Source organism: Hydractinia symbiolongicarpus, chromosome 3, assembly GCF_029227915.1.
Source record: "Hydractinia symbiolongicarpus strain clone_291-10 chromosome 3, HSymV2.1, whole genome shotgun sequence".
Lineage (NCBI taxonomy): Eukaryota > Metazoa > Cnidaria > Hydrozoa > Anthoathecata > Hydractiniidae > Hydractinia > Hydractinia symbiolongicarpus.
Window position 1 is genome coordinate 17,433,250 of NC_079877.1, and position 23,209 is coordinate 17,456,458.

General features: G+C 33.1%; 1 protein-coding gene across 2 annotated transcripts; it reads left to right on the forward strand.

Moving 5' to 3' along the window:
* Positions 1–1,208: 1,208 nt before the first annotated feature.
* LOC130636045 (hypoxia up-regulated protein 1-like) lies at positions 1,209–23,209 on the forward strand. Of its 2 annotated transcripts, XM_057445631.1 has the most exons (28): positions 1,211–1,671; positions 3,484–3,545; positions 3,635–3,666; positions 3,782–3,860; positions 4,427–4,518; positions 4,634–4,671; positions 10,286–10,310; positions 10,391–10,467; positions 10,651–10,723; positions 11,296–11,351; positions 11,498–11,550; positions 11,630–11,681; positions 11,796–11,868; positions 12,047–12,116; positions 12,202–12,453; positions 12,559–12,641; positions 13,044–13,090; positions 13,251–13,336; positions 13,420–13,595; positions 13,670–13,808; positions 13,919–13,982; positions 14,903–15,048; positions 15,473–15,508; positions 15,600–15,742; positions 15,862–16,072; positions 16,377–16,595; positions 17,140–17,314; positions 22,706–23,209. In XM_057445631.1, the coding sequence occupies exons 1-28, from the start codon at positions 1,602–1,604 to the stop codon at positions 22,966–22,968; spliced, it is 2,892 nt and encodes a 963-aa protein (XP_057301614.1). In that variant the 5' UTR covers positions 1,211–1,601; the 3' UTR covers positions 22,969–23,209. The 2 variants fall into 2 exon arrangements, with proteins under 2 accessions (XP_057301615.1, XP_057301614.1); XM_057445632.1 differs by lacking the exon at positions 15,473–15,508 and having other exon boundaries at positions 1,209–1,671.

Consider the following 23,209-nt stretch of genomic DNA (forward strand, 5'->3'; position numbering starts at 1 on the left):
TAATACAATATTGAGCATGATTTATGTAAAGGTTCAAAATGTGACAGCAGTGTTGGCAAGAAAGCTATGTAAAATGTTTGAGCGCTTAAGGTTACTGTAAAGGAAAAAACTCACTTGATGAGTAGTTTCAGAAATACCCTTATAATTTATCAATACTTTTATATTTTTTTATGTTTTTTTTGTTTCTGAATGCTTGATGAAAGACTTTTTTGATGGTGTTTTTTTCGTGAGATAGTAATTTTCCAAAAAGAAAATATAATGAAATAAACACACACCAATTTTTTTCACCGTACATTTTAGCTTTTTCCGAACGCGTGGTCGCAGATTTCTCGTTTTCGCACCATTATATTCAGCATAAATTAAATTCAAAAAGGTTCCCGGTTTTTTCTTTCTAATAACGTCGTTATGAAATTATTTGTAATTATATATAATCATTCAAAAAAATGCATATTTTTTTCCTTCTGTCGTCATAATTCGGTAATCAGTAATTTATACAAAAAAATCCGGGAACCTTTTGTGCATAATTTATTCAGCTTTTCATTACCGAAAATTTTAATGAGCCAATAGGAAGCTTTCGGAAAAAGAGACCACAAACGTAAAGGCATGTATGCGAAAATTTACTAACGAGATATTTGTTTTTAAAGATTTTCGTAGGTGTTATAAAAATGTGTGAACTGAGTATGCAGAAAGATGATAGAAGTGCAAACTTTTTCTTTATGCTGAATATGCGTGCACGCGCTCAGAATCATTAATAGACAGAAGTCAGGTTTACAAGGGACAGCTCATATGCATATTGCTTAACTTGGATTTTTTTTAATTCGATGGTGAAAGTAAACTATCTAAAAAATATTATTATGCATATTTTTATACGGGAGTTCCATATTATGCATAATGTTTACAAAAAATATGCTCAACTCATTTTGCACATATTTTTTCAAAGGTGTGAAGGATATAACACCTCTAAAAAGGCTTTTTCCAGAAAAAGGGGATGTTCCAAATGTTTTCATAGAATATAAAATATGTCATTGGAAGGAGAATTTTTTTTTCTGTATGCCATGAATTTTTTGCAAAAAACCTAAAAAAAAAATTGTTTCCTTTACAGTAACCTTAAACAAAAAGTTTTTATAACTAGCAATTTTTCACCAGCTAAAATACCAGTATGATAAGTCAAGAGGGTTTACTATTGACTAGATTAGTAACAAATGCATACCAAAAAAATCTTGTGTTATGTAGAGTATTCTACTTTCAGTTTTATTGTTCACCCATTTAAACAAAACATGGGAATGTTAGTTATCATGAAAGTTTAAATGTAGCATAGTAAACTTTTTATAAAAGTGTAATCCTAATTAACAGTATACTATATACCAATCTGAAAAGACTATGTCAGGAGTTGCACATGACAATACACCATAGTTAATTATGGTGTGAAGTAGAATATATGCAAGAACTCTTACCACATGCAATGTTTTTTTCAAAAACTTCAGAACTTGAAATCTTACCTCAACTTTTGTTATTCTGTTTACCATAGAAATTGTTTGAAAAAACATGTATATGTATTATGTTAATTATATTTCATTCATATAGTTATAAAATACAATAAAATGTTAAAGCTCAAGACAATGTCAATGTTTTCTCTTCTTTCAATTTTTCTACTATATTTGCAAGAAACAGGTGAGTCTGTATTTTAAATTAATTTTACCAAGTACTTTGATAAGCATAGTTTTTTTTTCTTCAAAAAGCGTCCATAGGCTGTTCTGAGGTTTTTATACTTGTTTTCAGTTATTCCCAAAATTCCATTTGTTAACCAAGCATTTTTTTATTTTATCATACCAGATCAAATGTTTCTATACTACCATCTCAAATTTCTCTTTGTTAACTTAATCTTACTGCAGCCATGATGAAATATGAATAATAAACAATAATAATAAACCGACAACCCCAAAAATATCAAAATGAAAATTTTTTTGTGTTCACAGCCAATCAAAATATATTGTCATGCTAATTGTCACAAGTTATGGAGCTTTTTCACCTCTACAATACGTGTCACAAGGGGTTTATCCAAGAAAATTACTTTAGGCATGGGTAATCCCTTAAATTCTCTTTCAACCTTTCAGGAAACGAGAAACTCAATTTGTTTGTATCAAACAGTTAATATTTTAAAGTGAACTAAATCTAGAACTGTTACCACCACATTTTTTTCCTATCCATCATTACAAGAAGTAAAGCAGTTTTCATCCCTCTATTTTGGGCGCCCAAATTGGATGTCCCCAAAGTCGGTGTAACGATGTCTAAATTGACCTGTATTAGCCACTTTCTTTCTCGATTCATGAATTGTGCGGTTATTTTTTTTCGTGAATATATACATGCTTCTCCTTAAATCTATACCTTTTATTTATTATGTGTAAAGTATTAAAAATAAAAAGAAAGAAGTAGAACAATATTGACATTTAGAATTTATTTAGGTGTTAAAATTAAACTGTAAATTGGTTTTGATTAGGTCCTGAATTAAAAAATTACCCCTTCTTTTACACTTTAAATGTGCCAGCAGTCCAGGTACCTTGAGGGAAACCTCTATTTTGTTGTGCAAATTTAAATTTTGTTCAACTAATAGTAAGGTCATTTTTTATTGCGGCACTACTGTTTCAGCAGTCCCCTAAAGCCTGGTTTTCACCAAATGCGTTTATTGATATACCTATGTTAATTTTAAAAGTTTTAAAGTGAGAATGCTAAAAATAAACGCATGACGATTTTACATGCAATAAACATAATGTTTATGCATGAGTTTAATATCAAAAAAGTTTTAAAATCATGCAATTAACATGAGTTTATTTGACATCAAAGAAATCTTTTGTTTTTACTGCTATTGCTCAAAGTGAGAGTGACTTTCATGAGAGCATTGTTAGTAAAGGAACGACAGTGACAAAAATAATAATACGTAATGAAATCTAAAGTAGGAATAGTATCAGAGGAAGCACTGTCTGATCTGTCTACATGATAAAGCTGACAATGAAAATAAGGAAAAAGAGAGAAAAGACAATGCTTGGAGAGAGAGATGAAAAACTAGGGTATAAGGTTTAATGTTTATTTTTCTTAAAAAAATTAGTTTTTATCATACTTTAAATAAAGATAACCTAATTCTAAAATTTCCTCACTTTCCTTACGTACAAAAATTAAGTTCAGCATAACTGCATAATCTTACTTCATAATTAATTAGGTAAAAATAAACTCATCCATGAGTTTAGTAATAAACATATGTTTAATAATAAACACGTTTGTGGGAACTAGGCCTAAGGAAACATATAATTTGTTCTAGGAACTGAACTGGTCAAAAGTCTAACAATCCTGACAAAAAAACTTTTCAATACCCAAGCTAGATATAGTTTCAGGCTTCACTCCTTTAACCATTCAACCAAATGTATCCAATAGAAAAGTTACAACCCATAAAAAAGACAGTTTGCAAAATTGTCTAATTTGTTTTCTTAGATTCGATTGCAGTGATGTCAGTTGACATTGGCAGTGAATGGTTGAAAATAGCCATTGTAAAGGTTGGAAATAATCTGTGAATATTTTAAAACATTTAAAATTTTGCATATTGTAATAGTGCTTTATATGAATTTTTTTGTCTTCTTTTCAGCCTGGTGTCCCAATGGAAATAGCATTAAATAAGTAACTTGTTATTTCCTTCTTATTTTACTTGATTTTATTTCTTTTTTTTACTTACCTGTGTTTTAAAATATAAATAATCATTATTATGAATTAGTACCATTATTTTTTCAAAAAGGGAATCGAGACGAAAAACGCCACTTGTTTTATCTATGAAAGAAAAAGAGAGAAATTTTGGTGATCCTGCTCTTGGCATAGTATGTATATCCCTTTATTATAGTTTAAGGGTCTAATTCTAGTATTTCCATTTATATTCCATGGTTGCTGACAAAGCATTCACTAACGACTTGTTCATACATCGCTCTAGATTCCCAGTTGTGAACTGTGCTGGAACTTGCACTTTTATTTGTCATGCCATATATGTCCAGCGCACCCTAACATAAAATCTTACTAAATGGCCTGTGTTGAGACAAACCCTGGTGAAATTAATCTTGTAAAACTGTACTAATATACTCAGAGTAATTCTTAATCTTTACCCTCAAGTGCATAATTGCTGCCATTCAAATTCATGCTGAAAGTAGATAATTGCCGAGCCAAATATTGACATGACAAGGCTCCAAGTTGTGTTTGTGGAGGTTTGTGTTGGCAATAATTGCCAATGTGACACAAATTAATTAGAATGAACTGTAGTTTGTCTTACAAGAAAAAAAAAGTTGCACTATAAAAATAGTAGTAATTTTGTGAGCATAATCCCAAGTTTATTTGACCTCTACCAAGCATGTATGGGTTGATTTAGTGAAAAAATGTTTTGTTATCTGTTAAGGCTATCAAACACCCAAAGAATGCTTACATATATCTGACACATATTCTGGGAAAGAAGTATGATAGCGAAGCTGTTCAATTGTATAAAAAAAGGTAAGCACTACAGAATGTTGTTACGGCGTTATTATTTTACTATAAGTAGCAAGTTTATTTGTAAAAGAATTCTGTCTTTAGTTAATTACTTATATTTACTTTGTTTCTTTAATAGATTTCCATTTTACAATTTGGTAAAAGATAAAGAAAGGGGTACTTTTTATTTTTTTTACTTCCTGTACATTTTATGCAAGTTATGACTTTTACAATCACAATATGGTGTGTTTGAATATTGTTAAACCACTGTTTTCACTAATTATTGAAAGAAAATAACAAAAAATAGTTAACTTATTATTCCTCTTCAAGAGCAGATTGTGGACAATTAACATGTCATTAATCCTTCCAATAGATGTCATCCAGCGGTTACATGTAATTTTTTTGTGTGGAAATTAAAACGTCTTAAGGGACTGTCCGGTGAAAAAGGTTTAAAATATTATTTGAAATTTACAATTATCACAGACAATACATTTCTTTTTTGATATTATTAACTTAATCACATAATCAGTACAGTCCAGATGTAAGCGTAAGGGTACATTTAACTTGCAAAGATAATTGCTTCCATTTAAAAACACAATAGGATAGCGAGTTCCTTTCAAATTGCACGAAAATAATTGCTTCGTGTTAAAAACAAAAGCATAGCAAGAAGATGAAGCCTTTTAGTATAGTATGTCATAAATTTAGTGATGCACAGAACATTATGGTGTTTCCAGTGTAATATATTTTGAAAAAAATAACTTTTCACAACTTTAGCTGAAATAAAAACACAGTTTACAACTCATTGCTACCCTATTAAAGTAAAAACAATTGGCCAACCTTTTTTATTTTTTAGAAAGCGTTCCCGCTAAAAGTTCAAAGATGAATATTACTACGGGCCGGGCGTAATATACCCTTTTCAAAAAAACTTTATTGCAACTTTGGTTTAACGGGACACTTGGGACACGGGAAAAACAGCCTGTCGTTGCCCTGCTAAAAAATCACTCAGAAATTCTATTTTGTGGAGTAAGTTTTCATGACACTAATAAAAGGTGTCGCTACCTACTTAGCTGCATTTGGCTACTTTTAGCCCAGAAGTAGCTAAAGAGCTAGCTAGAAGCCACAGAGAGAGCCACAACCCCAACATAAAAATAAATAATAATATACCAAACTTTAAAATAATAGATTAAATAAGGCTAGTCAGCTAGCTGGCTACAGGAGGAGGAGGCTGCCTTGAAATCTATGTTTAGCAAGCTAAAATCTTGAAATTGGTTTGTTTCAGATTTACACATGGCTGGAAAACGTGATATTTTCAACTTAATAGGCGAAAACATAGACACATTGAAGAGAATATCTTAAAGGTTGATAGAACTGAAATTTAGGCAGTTAAATAATTATACCAACCCAATGATTCACAGCTTAAGAAGCCAGAGTATAACAAATATGGTGTCCTTGAACTCTGCCCCTTGAAAAAAACCTTAACACTTACAGCTCAGTTTAGTTGAACAAAATCCGCCTCATTAAAAACATGAAAATTTGAAGGAGTATCTAGCATAGCTCATCAAATAATATTAAAGTAACAGTCTATAACAATATTTGTGATCAAATGTATAACACAGTCTTTATTCTTTTTGCCAATTTAACGAATATCAAGATACGCCATAGTCATATGACTATGAATACGTGGGGTCAGGTCGGACATAAAAGTTTAGATTTGCGCGCAAAGCATGATGGAAAGCAATGCATGCTTGGAAAAACATGCAAAAATGTCGACACGACGACGCGATTTGAATAAAAAGTGAACCTTGTTACCATGCTTCTATTTATCCACGTGCAGGACGAAGCCACAACAAACAATCTAATGCTTACTCATCTATGCGAAAATATAATCTGGATGAGCCACCCAAAAAATCAAAAGCTGTCAATTCAACGCTTATGACAACATTTTTTAAACCTGTAAATAATTCAAGTAATAATGGCGATACTGTAAATAATTCTTTGGATGCATCAATTAATACTGTTGATACTGTACATAGCACTGTGGATACTTCTGTAAAAGTTGTAAATACTGCCGATACTGTGAAAATTTCCGAACGTCCATATAGTAGTGCCAATGACATTTATGACAATGACTTCACTGAAATAAATTATAGTGAATCTGAAAGTCATGAAAGCAGCGATGTTGGCAGGTATAGTGAGGAAGACAATGAAAAAACGGAAACAGAAGAGATCGAACAGGGAAAAGGGCAAAAACATGGCGGTAGAACGAAACAAAAACAGCGTTTTACAGAAAAATGGGAAAGGTTGTACTCTTGGTCTTATCACAGTAGTGCAAAGAGTGGTTTTGTACTATATGCCAAGAATACTCCGATTCTCATGACGAATTTTGGAAAACCTTAGCTCGCAAACATGATGAACGTCCTGGGGCATTTTTTAGGGATCATGAAAATTCCGAAAAACACAGCAAAGCTGTTAGAAATAGATGCAAGATAAAAATATTGTTAATGAAGGGTAGCATAGTTCGGCAAATGAACGAGGGAGCTGAAACTAAAACTGCCAAGGACATAAAAAAGAATAGGCGCTTGATAAAGAAATTTATCAAAGCTATTTATTTTCTAACAAAAAAAAGGTGGGCAATAAAATATAACTTTAAAATAAAATGTTGAAATTCATTGCGAACATAGATGACGGAGATATAGCGATGCACTTAGAACAAGCCCCAGGTAATTCAACTTATGCTTCAACATCAAGTGCTGAGGAATTTTTGAAAGTAATTGGAGACTATCTAAATGCTTAATTATTGATATGTTAGCCTCTGGTGCTTTTACCATCTTGGCAGATAAAAGTACTGATGAAGGAGATCGTTCCCAGATGTCTGTATTTTCTGTACGCTTTGTAAATACTTCCAATAATCAGCCAGTCGAACGATTTCTTGGTATGGTGAAGTTGATCACATCAAAAAAGGTAATTGACTTGCATGCTACGATTCTAGTGCTCATACAGTCAAAGCATCTGGACAATATTTACTTACGCTTCTCAGGTTTGGATGGTACTAACGCTATGAGTGGTGAGAGAAATGGGCTTCAACGTTTGCTACGTATACTGCACCGCATGCGCAGTATTTGAATTGCCGAAACCATCACTTGGCTCTTTGTTTGGTGCATTTGATACCATGATACGCTGTTTTACTTAAAATAGATGGTCTTTGATATCACTCTGGAAGACCTTCAAATATAGCACAATAAAGCAAGCTATATTTGAAGAAGCTCAAGCGACATATGAATTAAAACCAACCAAAATCCTGAAAGCGTGCGTGACAAGATGGGTAACACACGGCGAGTCATTTAAAGATTTGAGCCCTTAGTACATGCATTGGATATAATATTTACTCAGAGAGGTGGTGCCGAAACTAAAGGCATACGGGATCAACTTTTAGAGCCCAATATTCTGTGCATGTTGCTTCTTCTAGCGGTAGTGTTGAGTCCTATCAATAACTTGTCAAAATATTTTCAAACCAGCACTCTCTTGTATTGCTCCATATCAGTGAAAGTTCATAGGTTGTTGGCCGTTTAAAGAGAATCAAAGATGCTCTGGCTAATAACGATGCAGATGATACAGATCTGAAGTTCTTTAACAAAGCATTGCCGTTTCTTCAAATTAGTGCAGAGCGGAATGAGTTGGGTCACAATCTATGCGGTTGAGATCTTGCCTTTTAAAATGATCCCAGAGCTGTTTCAGAAGTTTCTTATACGCACTGGTTATAGTTTTATGGATGACCTAATGCGTGAAATAGATGAAGCATTATCAGGCAAAAACAAATTATTAGAAGCGTTTAATGTTTTTGACACTGAGCAGCAACCTGATAACTTCTTCAAAGAACAACTTGATATCCTTTGCGATCACTATGGTGTTGAAATAACATTCACACAACGGTCATGTTTCAAATGCAGGTCCAGTTGTATCTGCCTTGGAACAGAAAGATGAGTGTCAACAACGATCTAGAAAAGAAAGCAAAAGCAAAGTTATTGCGTGGAGAATTGAAGCAAGCAGATATATGTGAATTTGTGAGTGCCAACAAACCGTCACCAAGCCACATCTATGCCGCCCTATGCAAGGAAGGTTGTGCTCGACGTTACATAAACACCATGATCTTATTCAAGCTTGCCTTGCTCATCCCACCTACCACATCTGTGGTCGAACAAGGCTTTTCCGTTATGAATTTGTACTACTTTGAATGAAAATAATGTTGACAGGTTAATGAGAATTTGTCTTGATGGCCTACCAACATTCACAGATGAACAATTAGAGGAGATTGTGGATAACTTAAAAAATAATGCACCTTGAAGGATTTCACTTTGAAGACATATTTTTCTCACAAAAAACAGTGTTGTGATTTTTTTAAACTTTTCTGTTAAGTTGTTTAGTTTCTTTTTCTTTTCTTTCTTTTTTTTAAAAAAAAAAATTCTTTGCATGATGTTCCCGTTCGGTAAAATAAACGGCCTATATAATGGTATCTACGTATATATGGTTTTGTTGTTTTAATCGCGCGTGTTTGTTGTATTTCGGATATGATGTTGAGTTGTAGAGTATTGTGAGTATTTACGAAAATGGTACAACAAAAATACATGGCTTTAGCATATGCATCGTCTTCTTTTTTTAGTATAGAACATAGTTTCTGCATGAAAATATGTATTCTCTGTGAAGACTCTAAAATAAAAAATACAGCAATTCTTAAATTACATGTCTCTATTTTGGGCGAAAACCATACCGCTATCTGTGTCCATTACATTTTCAGTTTGACAAGAAGCATGTACAACAGCTACTTGGGTTTGTGTTTGTGCATCTGCTACAGAACACGATGTTTATATTGGGTTGCACTTGTTTGTGTTTTTGGTATGGCATGTATTCCAATTTATAATTTGGAATGAACTTTAAATTTAAATTCTTTATCGGTTAAAGATAATTGCTGAGAATTTTCTATCAAGGCGGACTTCACCAACTAATAACGATTGAACGAAGTAATAAAAAGGAATGGGAAAGAAGATTATATACTCAAAAAATTTTAAGAACATTTTAGGCTTTGTCAATACCAATAAAATAAAAATAAGCAGAAATTGATGTTGTTTGGCTCGCGATGTGTGGGATGTATGTTCTTTGACAAAAAATTTGAAATTGACCTTCGTTTGCAAGAACGATCTTTATAAAATAATTCATTTTAAAATTTGGGTCAAAGCAGGTTTTTTCAAAACGGTCAGAGCATAGAAATACTTTAGCTGGCAGCTTTGTTCTGTTAATTGCGGCAATCCAGGCTTTGCTAACTCCAGGATTCTTAGTTATTAGAAAGAAGCTTTTATCTTTGGTTGACTTAATGTTGCTGAACAGTAGGCCATACTAACAGCAAGTTTTTGCTACAGCTACGTTCTTCTAACTGAAGAATATTTTTGTTTCATTAAAAAAAGAAAACAACTTATATGAGCATATTAATATATTATATTTTACAAGATGCAGATATTCTTTAATAATAAGTACATATTAGATAATAAAACTTATTTTTTTACCAGACAGTCCCTTTAAAACCAAGTTGAGAAGATTGTTTTTAAAGCAAAGCAGTAATTTTTAATGTTTGAAACATAGTATAAAAATAGCTAAAAATGAAGCTAAAAAATCTAAATAACTAAATTTTTTTTAGCTTTTTGCTTTAAATTCAAGTACAACCAAAACTGGAATTTAAATTTACCTCTGCTCCCACAATATGTTATGATGTGTATTATATTTGTATTAATATTTTTTATAGGGACAGTGTTATTTGAAGCTGAAAAGTAAGTTAATCATCAACTTTTAAGCCACTAAATGCATGCTATTAATTATGGGTATATCAATAATTTTTCATTTTCCTTAGTAATCACAAATATTCTGTAGAAGAACTATTAGCAATGGTTCTAAATAACACTCGACATATAGCTGAAAATTTTGCTGGTCAGTACATTTCGTTGAAAGTAGTGTTTTAAGCTATATGTTCACTTAAATTAATTTAGGGAAATTTTTAAAGTGTTGTGTTTATTTATATTATAGGGCAAATTTAATTCTTATAACTATAAGATTTTCTATTGGAGTAAATTTTATTCCAACTCATTTTAACAATCTGTTTTTATTATTAAGATCATCCAATGAAAGATTCAGTTTTGACTGTGCCAGTATACTTCAATCAAGCGGAGAGAAAAGCAGTGCTGGAGTAAGTCCTATTCCATTCATGGAAGAGAATGGAAGTAACTTCTTTACACTGAAGTTTCTTCTTTAAACAAAATTAAGGTCATTAATTAAGGTCATTTATATAAGTAAAAACTTTGGCAATAAAAATTTGTTTAAATATTAAAAAAGTAGGTTCTGTTTTAAAATGTGCTGAACCTCTTTCCAAAAAGTGGAGTTGAGAAAGTACAGCTTTTCTCCAAATATATATATTTTGTTTACTTTCTGCAAAAGTTTTGGATACAGTATTCTCGCCCCTTTTGCTGCGGTATTCATTAGCAAATAAGATAGTGTTATGTGTTGTGTTTTTACAGGTCTCTAATATGTACAAAGCTACCAAAAAATTTCCCTAAAATAACTGAAAATTTTGTCCCATCAAAGATTTTGTGGGGTTATAATAAGTAAAATGTAAAATAAAACAATTTGTAAAGAGCAAATATTTTTTGGTTACTGTTTCTATTATATTTTTAACATTTAATATAACTTACAGTTGTTATTATTATTTATTTAGGATGTTGAAAGTTTTTTCTGCAACCTTATTTACTTTTCGCATTTTAGTGCTGCCAATATGACAGGATTAAATATTTTACAACTGATCAACGATAACACAGCTGGTAGGAATATTGTTTAAATTCTTAATCTTTCGTGGAATTCAATCTCCTATTACTTCCTCAGCTTATGAAAACTTCAACTCTAAATTTTAATTATTTATTTACTTTGGTACTGTCCTCAGTTACATTCTTCTGAAAACTTTTTTTAGTTGCTTTGAATTATGGTATCTTCCGAGCTTCATCATTTAATTCAACAATGAAAGTAAGTGCTACAGTTTTTTTACAGCATATACACTTTAGTTCTTTTTTTCTACTAACATGCACCATTTTATCTTATTTAGCACATTATGTTTTTTGATATGGGATCAAGCCATACCACTGTTACCATTGTGGGTATGTTGTATTTTTTGAAGAACAATGCAACAGCATCCTTTCATTGTTTGTTTGTTTTTTGTTTGTTTTTATTATTTTCTTAAAGAAAATTCTGTTTATTCGCCTTACTTTCAGGGTACAGCACTACAAAAGTTAAGGACAGAGGATATGTTGAAACTGTTCCACAACTTGTTGTCAAAGGTGTTGGGTAAGTAGTGGTGAATATTCAACAATAACTCGGCATGTTTACTGGTGGTATTTTCTGTTAAATCTATGTTGATTGGACAATAGAGAAGTTGTTTTAAAAAAATTGAATCATCACATTTCCTTTTCTAATATTTTTGTAAGTTGGGGTCATAAAGCTATTTTTGTCATTGTTTTTTCAGATTTGATCCAGCATTGGGTGGTTTAGAAATGGACATGCGTTTAAGAGACCATTTAGTAAAAGCATTCAAGGTAAATTTTGTATTTGCTGTTAGCAATTTTTACATGCAGTTATTATGTATCAGTTTTTTTTTTAATATCTTGTATCTATGTTTAGGCTAAACACAAGTGTAAGAATGACATCACTAAAAATCCTCGAGCCATGGCTAAATTGCTTAAAGAAGCTAGGAGAGTTCGACAAGTTTTAAGTGCTAACACTGATCACAGAGCACAGGTTGAAAATCTGTTCGAAGAACATGACTTTGCCGTCCATGTCACCAGAGCAGAGCTGGAAGAGATGTGTAAAGATCTTTTCGAGCATGTAGACAAGCCCATAAAAATGGCATTAAATGCGGCTGCCATGACTATGGTATCTTATCTATTTTTTATGCTTTAGCGACTATAATTTTTACCCTGTTGTTATTATGAATGGTTTGTTGATCTTTGTGTATATTTGGTATATGTTTGTTCTCAGAACGATATCGAGTCAGTCATTCTAATGGGTGGTGCAACAAGAATACCAAAAGTTCAAGATATTTTGATCAAGACGACCGGAAAGTAAGACTTTATTAGAAAGCATTGTTGTTGACGCAATTAGTTATGAAGCGCAGACCACAAAACCTTAAATTCCTTATTATTTATTTATTTAGGCCTCGCATAATTTTATGAAATAAGAAACTAGCTGAGTCAATAATTTCTCCCCTTATTCTATTGATATTGCTCCCCTAATTTTGAGCAATATCAATTCATCTCACATGGAAATCAATGTTATCTTTCGTATTATTTTCAGTAAAAAATAACAAAAGACAAAATAAAATAGATAAAAAAGATTTTGTAATAAAAGATGCGTTTATTACTTATTTTTCTTCTATTTATTTAGATTGCTTGCTCAGTCTAAATTAATGTAACCTTGGGGGAGCGATTTATTGCGTTGGTGTTATTTTCTTATTAATTATTTAGAAAAGAACTTGGCAAGAACATCAACACAGATGAAGCAGCAGCTTTAGGTATGTAAAAGTAATCTCAACGTCCGTAATATATTGCGCATATTTCTTTATGTTTTGTTGTTGTTTATTTCGTTACCTATTATTTTAAATTCTATGTTGTTGTCTTATATGTTGTTTTATGCCCAACAAGTGGTTGCTAAGTAGTTGAATTGTATTTAAGGTGCTGTGTACAAGGCCGCTGATCTAACTGCTGGCTTCAAAGTAAAAAGGTTTATCGTCAAAGATTTGAATATGTATCCAATTGATGTAAGTCTGGTATTTTCTAGTAATTGTAAAAGTTTTGCTAGCAGAATCGCTTGTGTGTTTCGCATTTAAGTTTACTTTTCCAGGTTGAATTTGATCGTGCTGGCAACGACGAGTCGGTAAGAAGAATAACAAGGAACTTGTACCATCGCTTGAATCCTCTGCCACAAAAGAAAATTATGACGTTCAATAAAAAGCCAAAGGATTTTGATTTTCATGTAAAGTATGGGGATCTGACATTTCTTTCGAATGAACTTGTAAGGTGAGCCAATCAAAAGTTGTGTTTATTAATTTTTGGATTTGAAATCAACTTTGTTTTTCTCTGTTTCTATTTAGTCACTTAACGCTGGGTGGACTCTGTAACGTCAAATTATCTGGCGTTGAGACTGCTCATGAGAAAAACGTAAAAGCTACACCCAAAGGCGTAAAAGCATTTTTTAATTTGGATGAAAGTGGTATACTACGCCTAGAGAAAGTGAGTTTTTTATTACTATTGTCACAGATAATTATTTCTTTTCCAGATTTTCACGAAAATACTTTATTTAAATGAATGAAATGCAAAAATTCCAACTCATGTCTACTTAGGTGGAAGCACACTTCGAAAAATCACCAGAACTTGTCGAGGAAGAATCACAGTCTACATTTTCAAGTACGTGAATTTTTTTTGTTCAATTGTTTGTAAGCACAAGGGTTTAATTTAACACGTTAAATTAATTTAGCGCATTAAATGCCAGCGTCCAAATGACGGAAGTAAAAAATATAATGGACTTTAACGACGTAATATTTTTAATCGAAAAAAGTAGCAGCTTTTTATTTTTAGCGTGAAAACAGAAATCTCGAACAAAAAACAAACGATATGGACAAAAATGTGTTAACGCGAAGCAGTGAATATTAATTCGTTTTTTAATAGCCTAATGCAGCGAACTAAAAATCATTTAGTGAAAAACTAAATACAAGTAGAACTTGCAGCATATTTATAACATGTATTTGCAACTTTGAACTTTGGGTTGAAACTAAGTCGATTAAATATTTAATCAATTCCTCCAAAAAATGATTTGTTTTTAGATATATGTGTCATGATTATTTGCGTTTCGCCATTTGTTTTATAATTTTCTGAGTTTTTATTAATGCGATTTTATTCTGTTGCCTCTGCTACTTCAATCACAGGGTGGTCATGCCTAAAATCTCCTAAAAACGTTTTTTTCCTAAGATCTGAATGACCTAAATTTTTGACTCAAAATGTTTATTGCTCCTAAAATTGTTTATGGTAGTATCAAGTGTTTTTTTAATTATTAACTTTTTGATATTGCGTTTTGACAGGATTGATGAATTTTATTTCCTCCTAAAATTTTAGCAAAATCTGCTATAATACGGAATAGTTTTTTAAAATTACAAAGTTTTAAATATGTGGCCACCCTAAACCACTAATTTTTCTGTGCCGCATATTTTTTGTAGCTTCGTTTCATTCCGTCGCATATTTTTCGAGGCCTTCTTACGTCATAATTGTTAGTGTACATTGTCTGCACAGATTATTTGAGTCACAAATTTTCAATGCTTACGTTTCTATAGAACTTGGTTCAAAATTATCCAGTTTTTTTGGCTCTTCAAAGTCCGAAGACGAAACCGTTGAGACTGCTAAGGAAACCAGCAGTGATGAAAAAGCTGAAAAGAAAGACACGAAGGAGGAAGAATCAAAAAAGACAGAAGAAAAACCAGTAAGCATTTAATTTTATCGAACTGGTATTGCGTCCTTGAGTTTTGCATTTTATCGAACTTCCGTGAATCTTTCATCAATTCCTTTCTTAGAAGGATTTTTTTGAGAAGACGCAATTTAAGGGCTATTCGAGCAGAATTTTCGACTGTTTTATTTGACTTACAACTAATAAATCAATTATTTGCAGTCTGTTCCCTCATTCAGTATTTTGTTTGTTTGTATCATTTTTGACACAAACTTTTCTGCGAAAAAAATTGCCCAATATATTTATATTTTAAAGCCAATAAAAATGCGTCTTCCCTAATTACGTGAACCTAGCTTAATGACAAGAAGCCTTCCCCGTAAAGCCACCACCAATAAACTCCCTTATACCACCACCCCACCCCCCATTGTATGTTAACACCCATTTCGTGATGTTCCTTTAGACCGAAAAACCAAAAGAATCGAATGTTACTAAAGTTGTAAGTTCTACTGTTCCTGACACTTTTTCTCATTTTCTTCTCTCCTTTAGGTTTTTAATAGTACTCTCACCTTTTAACGCTATCTGTTTAGGCAGCCAACGAAACTGCAAGCAATAAAACCGAAGAGACGAAGCCCACCAAACCTGTTGTTGCAAAGGAAGAACTTACCTTTGCTCATGTTAGCATTGATTTACCACGCCTCAAAAAAGAAAGTTTTGATGCTTCTGTTAAAAGGTCTGTTAAGAGCTCAAAATATAATTCTTTTTTACTGTTGATGTTTGTGTAAAATTTCAGTAGATGGCACTATGATGTAATATATAACAATGAAAGAAAATAATTTATTCTTATTTTAGGTTAAACGAATTGGAAGCACGTGATCAGGCAAAGTTTGCCACCGAGAAAGCTAGAAATAGTTTAGAAAGTTACATTTTTGAATTCAAAAACATGCTTGATGAAGATAGTTTTCAAGAAATATCTACCAAGGAGGAGCGCACGAAACTGCAAGAAACCTTTTCCGCGGCATCAGATTGGCTGGATGAAGAAGGCTTTGACGCTGATGAGACGGTAAGTGAGCAAAGGTTTTGTCTCTGTATAATTGCCAATCACTAGCTAAATAGATTATGTTACAAAGGGGGGGGGGGGGATCCAATATTGCTGACTGAGAGTCCGAGAACTTTTTCTGTCCATGATATAAATGGTGTGTTTTGGATTGTTTCTATTCTGTGATGTGTTACATTGAAAGATACTGGGTACTTTTGTGTCTGTTCTTTGTGATTGAGATTCTTTGCTCTCCCTTTTCATTGGCTTTTCTCTCCTTATCTAAGTTTTCCATTTTTTAAAAAATCTACAATTTTAAGGTATTTTCTAGGTTTTAGTTAAAAAACTGAAAAATTTGAAGGAAGCCGCTCAAGATATCCAATTCCGGAAAGACGAAAGTGTTGAACGACCGAAGGCTATTGCATCTTTGCTGCAGAGCTTGAATTTAACTTCCGTATTTTTTGACTCGATTAAGTCTATACCTGATAGCAAAGAAATATATAGCGAAAAAGACATTAAAGATATGGAGAAGATCACAAGCGAGGCGAGGGTAGGTTGTTTCAACTTTTTTAATGGAAATTTTACAGTTTGATTGATAATAGAATTTTTTGTTTGAAAAATTTTTCCTTTTTAAGAACAGGGAAGTTTGTCTGCAGTCTTGTTATATTTGATTATATTTCTACATAAGAAACATACTTTTTAAGTTTAGCCTTAATATTTCTTAATTTTAATAAAGACTTTTTAGCAAGAGGCCTGTCAAACGATCAATATGCTTTTTCAATTTCCTCATTATTTTGCGATTTAGCAGTTTAAAGTATCTATAATCTCAGCCTCAACTTACAAAACGTGTTTCTTTTAAAAAAGTGCAGTTATTCACAAAGAATGCCAGTTAATAGGAATTCCTAGAAAATTTCTGTCTTCACATCCATCTTATGTTTGTTTTTCTTGTGTTCTAAAAGAAAACGAAAATTAGTAAAAAGTTTAGCCCTGCTATTTTTCTTCTTTTGTTCTTGCCTGTTTTTACAAAATTGTTTTTTATAAAGAGTGCACACATTTGATTTATGTTAAATTATTTATAACAATAATTTTTGCAGGAGTGGCTGATGACAACTTGGAAGAAACAAAACGAAACGAGCCTTGCTGTGAAGCCGGTTTTGCTCAGCAAAGATATTTTATACCAGCAAGGAAAAGTCGACCGTGAAATGATGTATCTTATCAATAAAGCAAAATATTACGTACCGAAGCCGAAACCCAAAGCAAACAGTACCAGTGAGTTTCCTCATGTTTTTGCTTTAATGAACATATGAGCATGAATAATTTGGCCCTCTGTTTGCTTTATCAGATTCAACAAAGTAATAAGAACATAAAAAACACACGTGTTGAAAGTAGAATATATTTTTTCCAACCGATTAAAAACCAATGTGCGCAAAAATAATGGCGCAGGGGTCACGTGCTAAACCATTCAAAAAGGTGTCTTTTACAAATGAAAACAAAAGTATAAAAATAAAACAATAATAACAATAGAATTTTCAAACACTCCGCCCCGGCGAAAATAGTGTTCACATGTAACCAAATTTTCCTTTAATTTCACCAATTTCCGCTGTTGCTCTTCGCGGTCTTTTATTTAATACTCCCTTCTCTTTCTTATCATGTACTGTCCTTTCAACCAGATAAAGTTGATTCACAGGTTTCTTTATAAAAGAGTTTGTTTTGGGGATTCTCAGTGCCGCTCCTCTTGCCTCACCATCTCTCCCTTGGAACAATTTGGTAACGACGCCCAGTTTCCAGATCGACCGAGGTTGTTTTTCCTCTTGAACGATGACTACGTCATTCTTTTCGATAACAGACTGATTACGATTTGGCATTTTGTGTTGTTATTCGCGAATATTAAACAGGTACTCCTTCCAGCGTTACCAAAAATGCTCCAATATATTTAACTTTCACGATAAAACGTTAACATCAGCTGGATGAGATGAAATTTCAAATGGCTTAGGATTAAATATACGTAAATGTCTTCCGAACAATAGATAGTTTGGGGTCAAGTATTCTTCAGTTTTGCGTCATAGAAATATGCCAGTGATCGATTGTTCAATTTATTTTTAACTTCCAGCAAAACCGTCTGTAATTCCTCAAAGTTAATTTTACATGTCTGCAACTCCTTTCTCAACAACGTTTCGTACTGCGAACCATTAGTTCAATGGAGCCAAAGGAAGGTTAACCTTCCAGTCTACACCTAATTTTTGGACAAGCGTCTGCGTTTCTAGTGACACAAAATTCTTTCCTCTGTCAGAAATGACATTACTGGAACACCTTCTTGCCACGTGTACAACGTCACCCATGCTTGCTTTTTTACTTTTTACTCAACAAGCTCACATTTATTGCACACACAGATATGCAAAAACAAATTTTTTTTGTTTAAAACATAAATAATTCAAAAATTTTATCAAAAGCAATATGCTGATTTGAAAATTGAAATCAACAACTCTTCATGTGATCCGTTTTGTGGATACAATGTCTTACTGCCTTAATAGGTTAGAAAGAATTGGTATACGACTTTACCAACAGCAAAGTATTGCTACCTTAAGAGAAAAAAATGTTTCGGGAATAATTTTTTGAGGAAATTATTTTGGGGATTTGGGACCAAAATTAGTTTCATAAAGTCGCACTTTTTAGAGGTCATCAAAATTCTGCTGCTGTTCAAAAATCGATTTTTTATTGATATATACATCTATTTATTGTTATTATTCTGCTTGGAAAATATTTAAAATGTCAAACTAGCTTACCGTGAAGATTGATTCAGTATTCTTATAAGAGCATTCAATTACAAAATGGTATCAGCAAAAAGATATTCCTTGCAACTAATTTTCTCGATTACTGGCAATTTTAGGTTGAATCTTATCTGACTGTCAAAAACGGCTTATCAGCGTCTCTGAAAAGGGTTAAATTCTGAAACTCAGAAATTATGATAATAGAACTAATTGTTAGCTCAATTTCCGCCGCTATTTTAATACGAACAACTTCCTTCTTTTCGTTACAGACTCGCCGCCTCGCCAAAATGTTTCGTATGACGCAATAATTATGTGACATATCCGCGCCAAGTAGGTTTCATATTGGACCAGCCTTCTCCAGGGCCATGTTCGAATCGCCGTACCGGGGTCAGAAAAGATATAAGATGCCCTGGGGACGAGGTTGCTCCTGTACACTTTTCTACAAAGACCTTTTATTCTTTGTTCAGAGAAGTTATCCAGGCTAAGGTTATTTGCGAATCTGTCCAAAAATACTTACCCGATATTTCAACTACCTTTCCCAGAGAATTTTCTACACTATTTATTAGCCTACTCAAAAGTAGATTTCCTAAAAGTTCCAATCTTGGAATAGTTGACGATATCATGGGCGCTAGTTGCGATTTTGCGGCGACTAAATTTACATCAATACGACCTGATATCGAAACACTCCTTATATAAATACACTCGCCATAATTCTGGACCCTCGCTTTTTGCAGATGCGTCGAAAACAATACGAACTTTTGTGGTGTTCTTAGACTCGTTGACCACAGGATGATGTGGTAAATAGTGGCTTTTCCCGGGTTCACAACAATCTTTCGGAACTTCTTCAATTATGCCTAGGGACCTTTGAGATTTAAAAATGTCATCATATTTCTTAAGAAGATTGGATTATGCTTTAATCGGGAATGAAGACTTTCTAGATGTTTCTTACATAATTCGATATGATCGTGTAACAAGGGCCTTGTTTCTATAAAGGGCAACTTAGTTTCATACCTACCTTCAGAATTTCTAAATCGAGTCAAATTTATCCTGATTGTGCTTTTCATTTTCCGATATACCTAGAGTTATGAGATCGCAGAATCCCGGTTCGAGTTTTGCTTTAGTTCAGAAGATTCAGGCTCACTTTTAGAGTTTACAAATAAAGCATGACTACTTAACTCACTTACAAAATTTACATGTGTAGAGCGACATTCCTTATCTTGGATAGGACTGTTGAAGACCCATCCCAACTTAGTCTCTATACCACCTGGCTCCCCTGGCTTCCCGCACTTTACCCTTCCTGTCACCAAGGGCCAATAATAATTTAAACCTATTAGAAGATTGATTGATTTTTATCAGCCAGTTCTAAATCTTTAAGGTGTTCAAATTTTTCTTTTGCAAATCCCGTAAGCTTATTTTTTATCGGTAAACAAATGAAAAGTATGCAAAGCGCCTCTATCTCAAACAATACTGTTGATGCTTTCAAATTTACCGTTATTTTTTCTTACTCAGTTTTTTCGCACCTTTTATTTCCAAAAGTAGCAATAGAAATTTTTTCTTTACCCACAGATGTCGCACACAAAACTTTCTTGATTCTCTAGGTTACATAGGTTCGTTGTAAACCCTGATCAAACAACACCTTACCTCCCGCTAGCTTTTTGTTTCGCAGATTTTCTAATAAAACCTCAGCTGTCGGCAACAAAACAGAAGAAAAACCTGTTGCGTAGGTAAAAGAACTTCGATTATCATCATTCGCATTTTTTTATCGCTAACCCTTGTTAAGGCAGATCGCAGAATTTGCATACCCTTACGGAAAAAACATGGTTTCCTTAGGACCATTCCGACTCCCGTGGTCAATTTTCAAGCACATAAAACTCCTATTTCCCTGGATCAAAAATTGTTTTTTCGCTTTAGGATCAGACACAACGCGACACTTGTCAGACCAATGAACCCCTCGACAAAAAACGCACTTATTTCCTGTTTTCGACTGATTCCCACCCTCAGACTTAAATGAAGAACCTCCAGCATACAACGATGAGCCCGTAAACACCTCGTCTAAAAATTTTCACTCTTCCCACTTGTTGAAGTCATTTGCTAATTCTGTATGGTGCAATTTCTCTTGCTCGCAGTTCAAGATTGACAAGTTCGGGGACTTTCGTGAGATCCCAAGTGTCCGATTTTATATTTCTGCTTACAATAAGTCTTAATGTCCGGAGGCAGTTTTTCGATAACTAATGTCGACAATAGTGAACCGTAACTTCTCTGTCAACTCCCAGATTACGTAGGCCTCTCACGTGGGCCTCCACATCATCATAAAATGCGCGCAAACCAACCAAATCTTTGCCTACCAGTTTAGGCATCTTTGTCAGCTGACTCGTGTGCTGAGATTATTTTCTGTTTGTTTCCATATCGATTCTGTAATAAAGTAAGTGCTTCCTTGTAATTATCATTCGTCAGGCTTAGACCGGCGATGGAGTTAACGCTTCTCCTTGTAAAAATAAGCGTAGGTAATTAAACTTTCCGATTTCACCAAGTTGGGTGTTTTCAACGGCAGACTGAAATGAGTCCGAAAATGTTTGCCATTTTGCAGGACCTCCGTCAAATTACGAAATTTCTTATTTTGGTAATTTAACAGAGTCCTTTGGTCGTCATAAATAGTTTCCAACTCTGTCGGGTCTTTCAATAAATCTGCGATTTCATCCTCCACTGTTTTCACGGTAGCGATTTTCCTTTCTTATAACTTCGTGAAAAGATTGTAGTTTTTTTACTTCGTCATCTTTGACTTCACTCTTTTATAAATTCTTCGCCTCAGTAAGTGTTCTTAACACGACTGCCTTTAATATCTTTCTTTTTCAAAAACATCCGCCATATTCGGTCAACAAACACATTTACAACTTGGGTATTTTTTCACTTCGAGTACATTCTTGAGTATAAATTCATAAGATTCTGTTAATATCCCGGACCATGTTTGCTTTATCAGTTTCAACAAAGTAATAAGAACATAAAAAACACGTGTTGACGGTAGAATATGTATTTTCCAACCGATTAAAAACCAATGTGCGCAAAAATAATGGCGTAGGGGTCACGTGCTAAATAAACCAATCAAAAACGTGTCTTTTACAAATGAAAACAAAAGTATAAAAAATAAAACAATAGTAACAATAGAATTTTCAAAGCGCTCTATCCGATTCTTCGACTGGTGGGAAACTGCTCGAGGCGTGTAACACATACTTATTCTTTTTTAAAATATTAACAACTTGAAAACTCTAAATACAGTTGACTCTCTCTAATCCGAATCTCTATTATCAGAATTTTTCTATAATCCGAACTATTTTTCAGGTCCCTTCGGCTATAATCTCTATAATCCGAATTTTTAAGTTAAAATATACCATTAACACTTTCGAATGTTTTTGTTTTTCGTAATTTGAATCTCTGTCGAATGCGAATGTTTTAGTTTTTTGTAAGACAAAGAGAAATCGCAAGTCAGTGAGTTCTTTTATTTTCGTTCAAACTTACTTATTCCTTTTTTATTTCTCACCTTACTTTTTTTTAATTTTTTTCAAAAAAGTTCTATTTCTCTCTCTTATCCGAATTCTCGCCGTTGAAACCTGGGAATTCGAATTAGAGAGACTTTCTACTATCCGAATCTCTCTGTAATCCGAATAAAAATCCCCCTTGAGATTCGGATTAGATAGAGTCAACTGTACTCTATTCAGTCCATTATTCGGCATTTAACAGATTATAAATGTAGTGCAAGAAGTAAATATTAGATATGATACCATTTTTTATCCTTCCTGCGAGCTCTGTGCGGTGGTGCAAGTAGTTTTGTGACTTTTGTGTGACTTTTGAAAGTTCCACTTGTACTTAAAGTTTTTAATTTAATTTTTGACTTTAGCCTTAAACGCAACTCAGACAAATGGCACGAAAAGCGAAACGAATAAAACTGAAACAGCAGAACCCGTTAAAGATGGAAACACCACAAAAGATAAAAAAGCCAACAAAGAAGGACCCAAAGAAAAACCAGCTAAAGGATCTGGGGAAGAAAAACTAGAAATAAGAGAAGGGTCTGGGAACCAGCGACGTGATGAAAAAGAGCAATTGAAAACTGATAAGAAACCAACTGGGGAAGATCATCATGAACCTGACGATGAACTCTAGCAGTTCTCAAAAGATTAGGATTTCAATTTTTAGGCTGTTACAAAATATTTTTCAGGCGTATTTCATTCTCACGTTCGATGTACCTTCCTTTCCTTTATTTCCAATATCGCAAAAATAACATTCCTTTGCAAGTTGAACTATCGTAAATTTATAATATTTATGTTTGAATTAAAATAAAACATAGTATTAAGAATATAAAGCTAAAATAACTTTTTGAATATATTGTATTCTTAACGTAAAA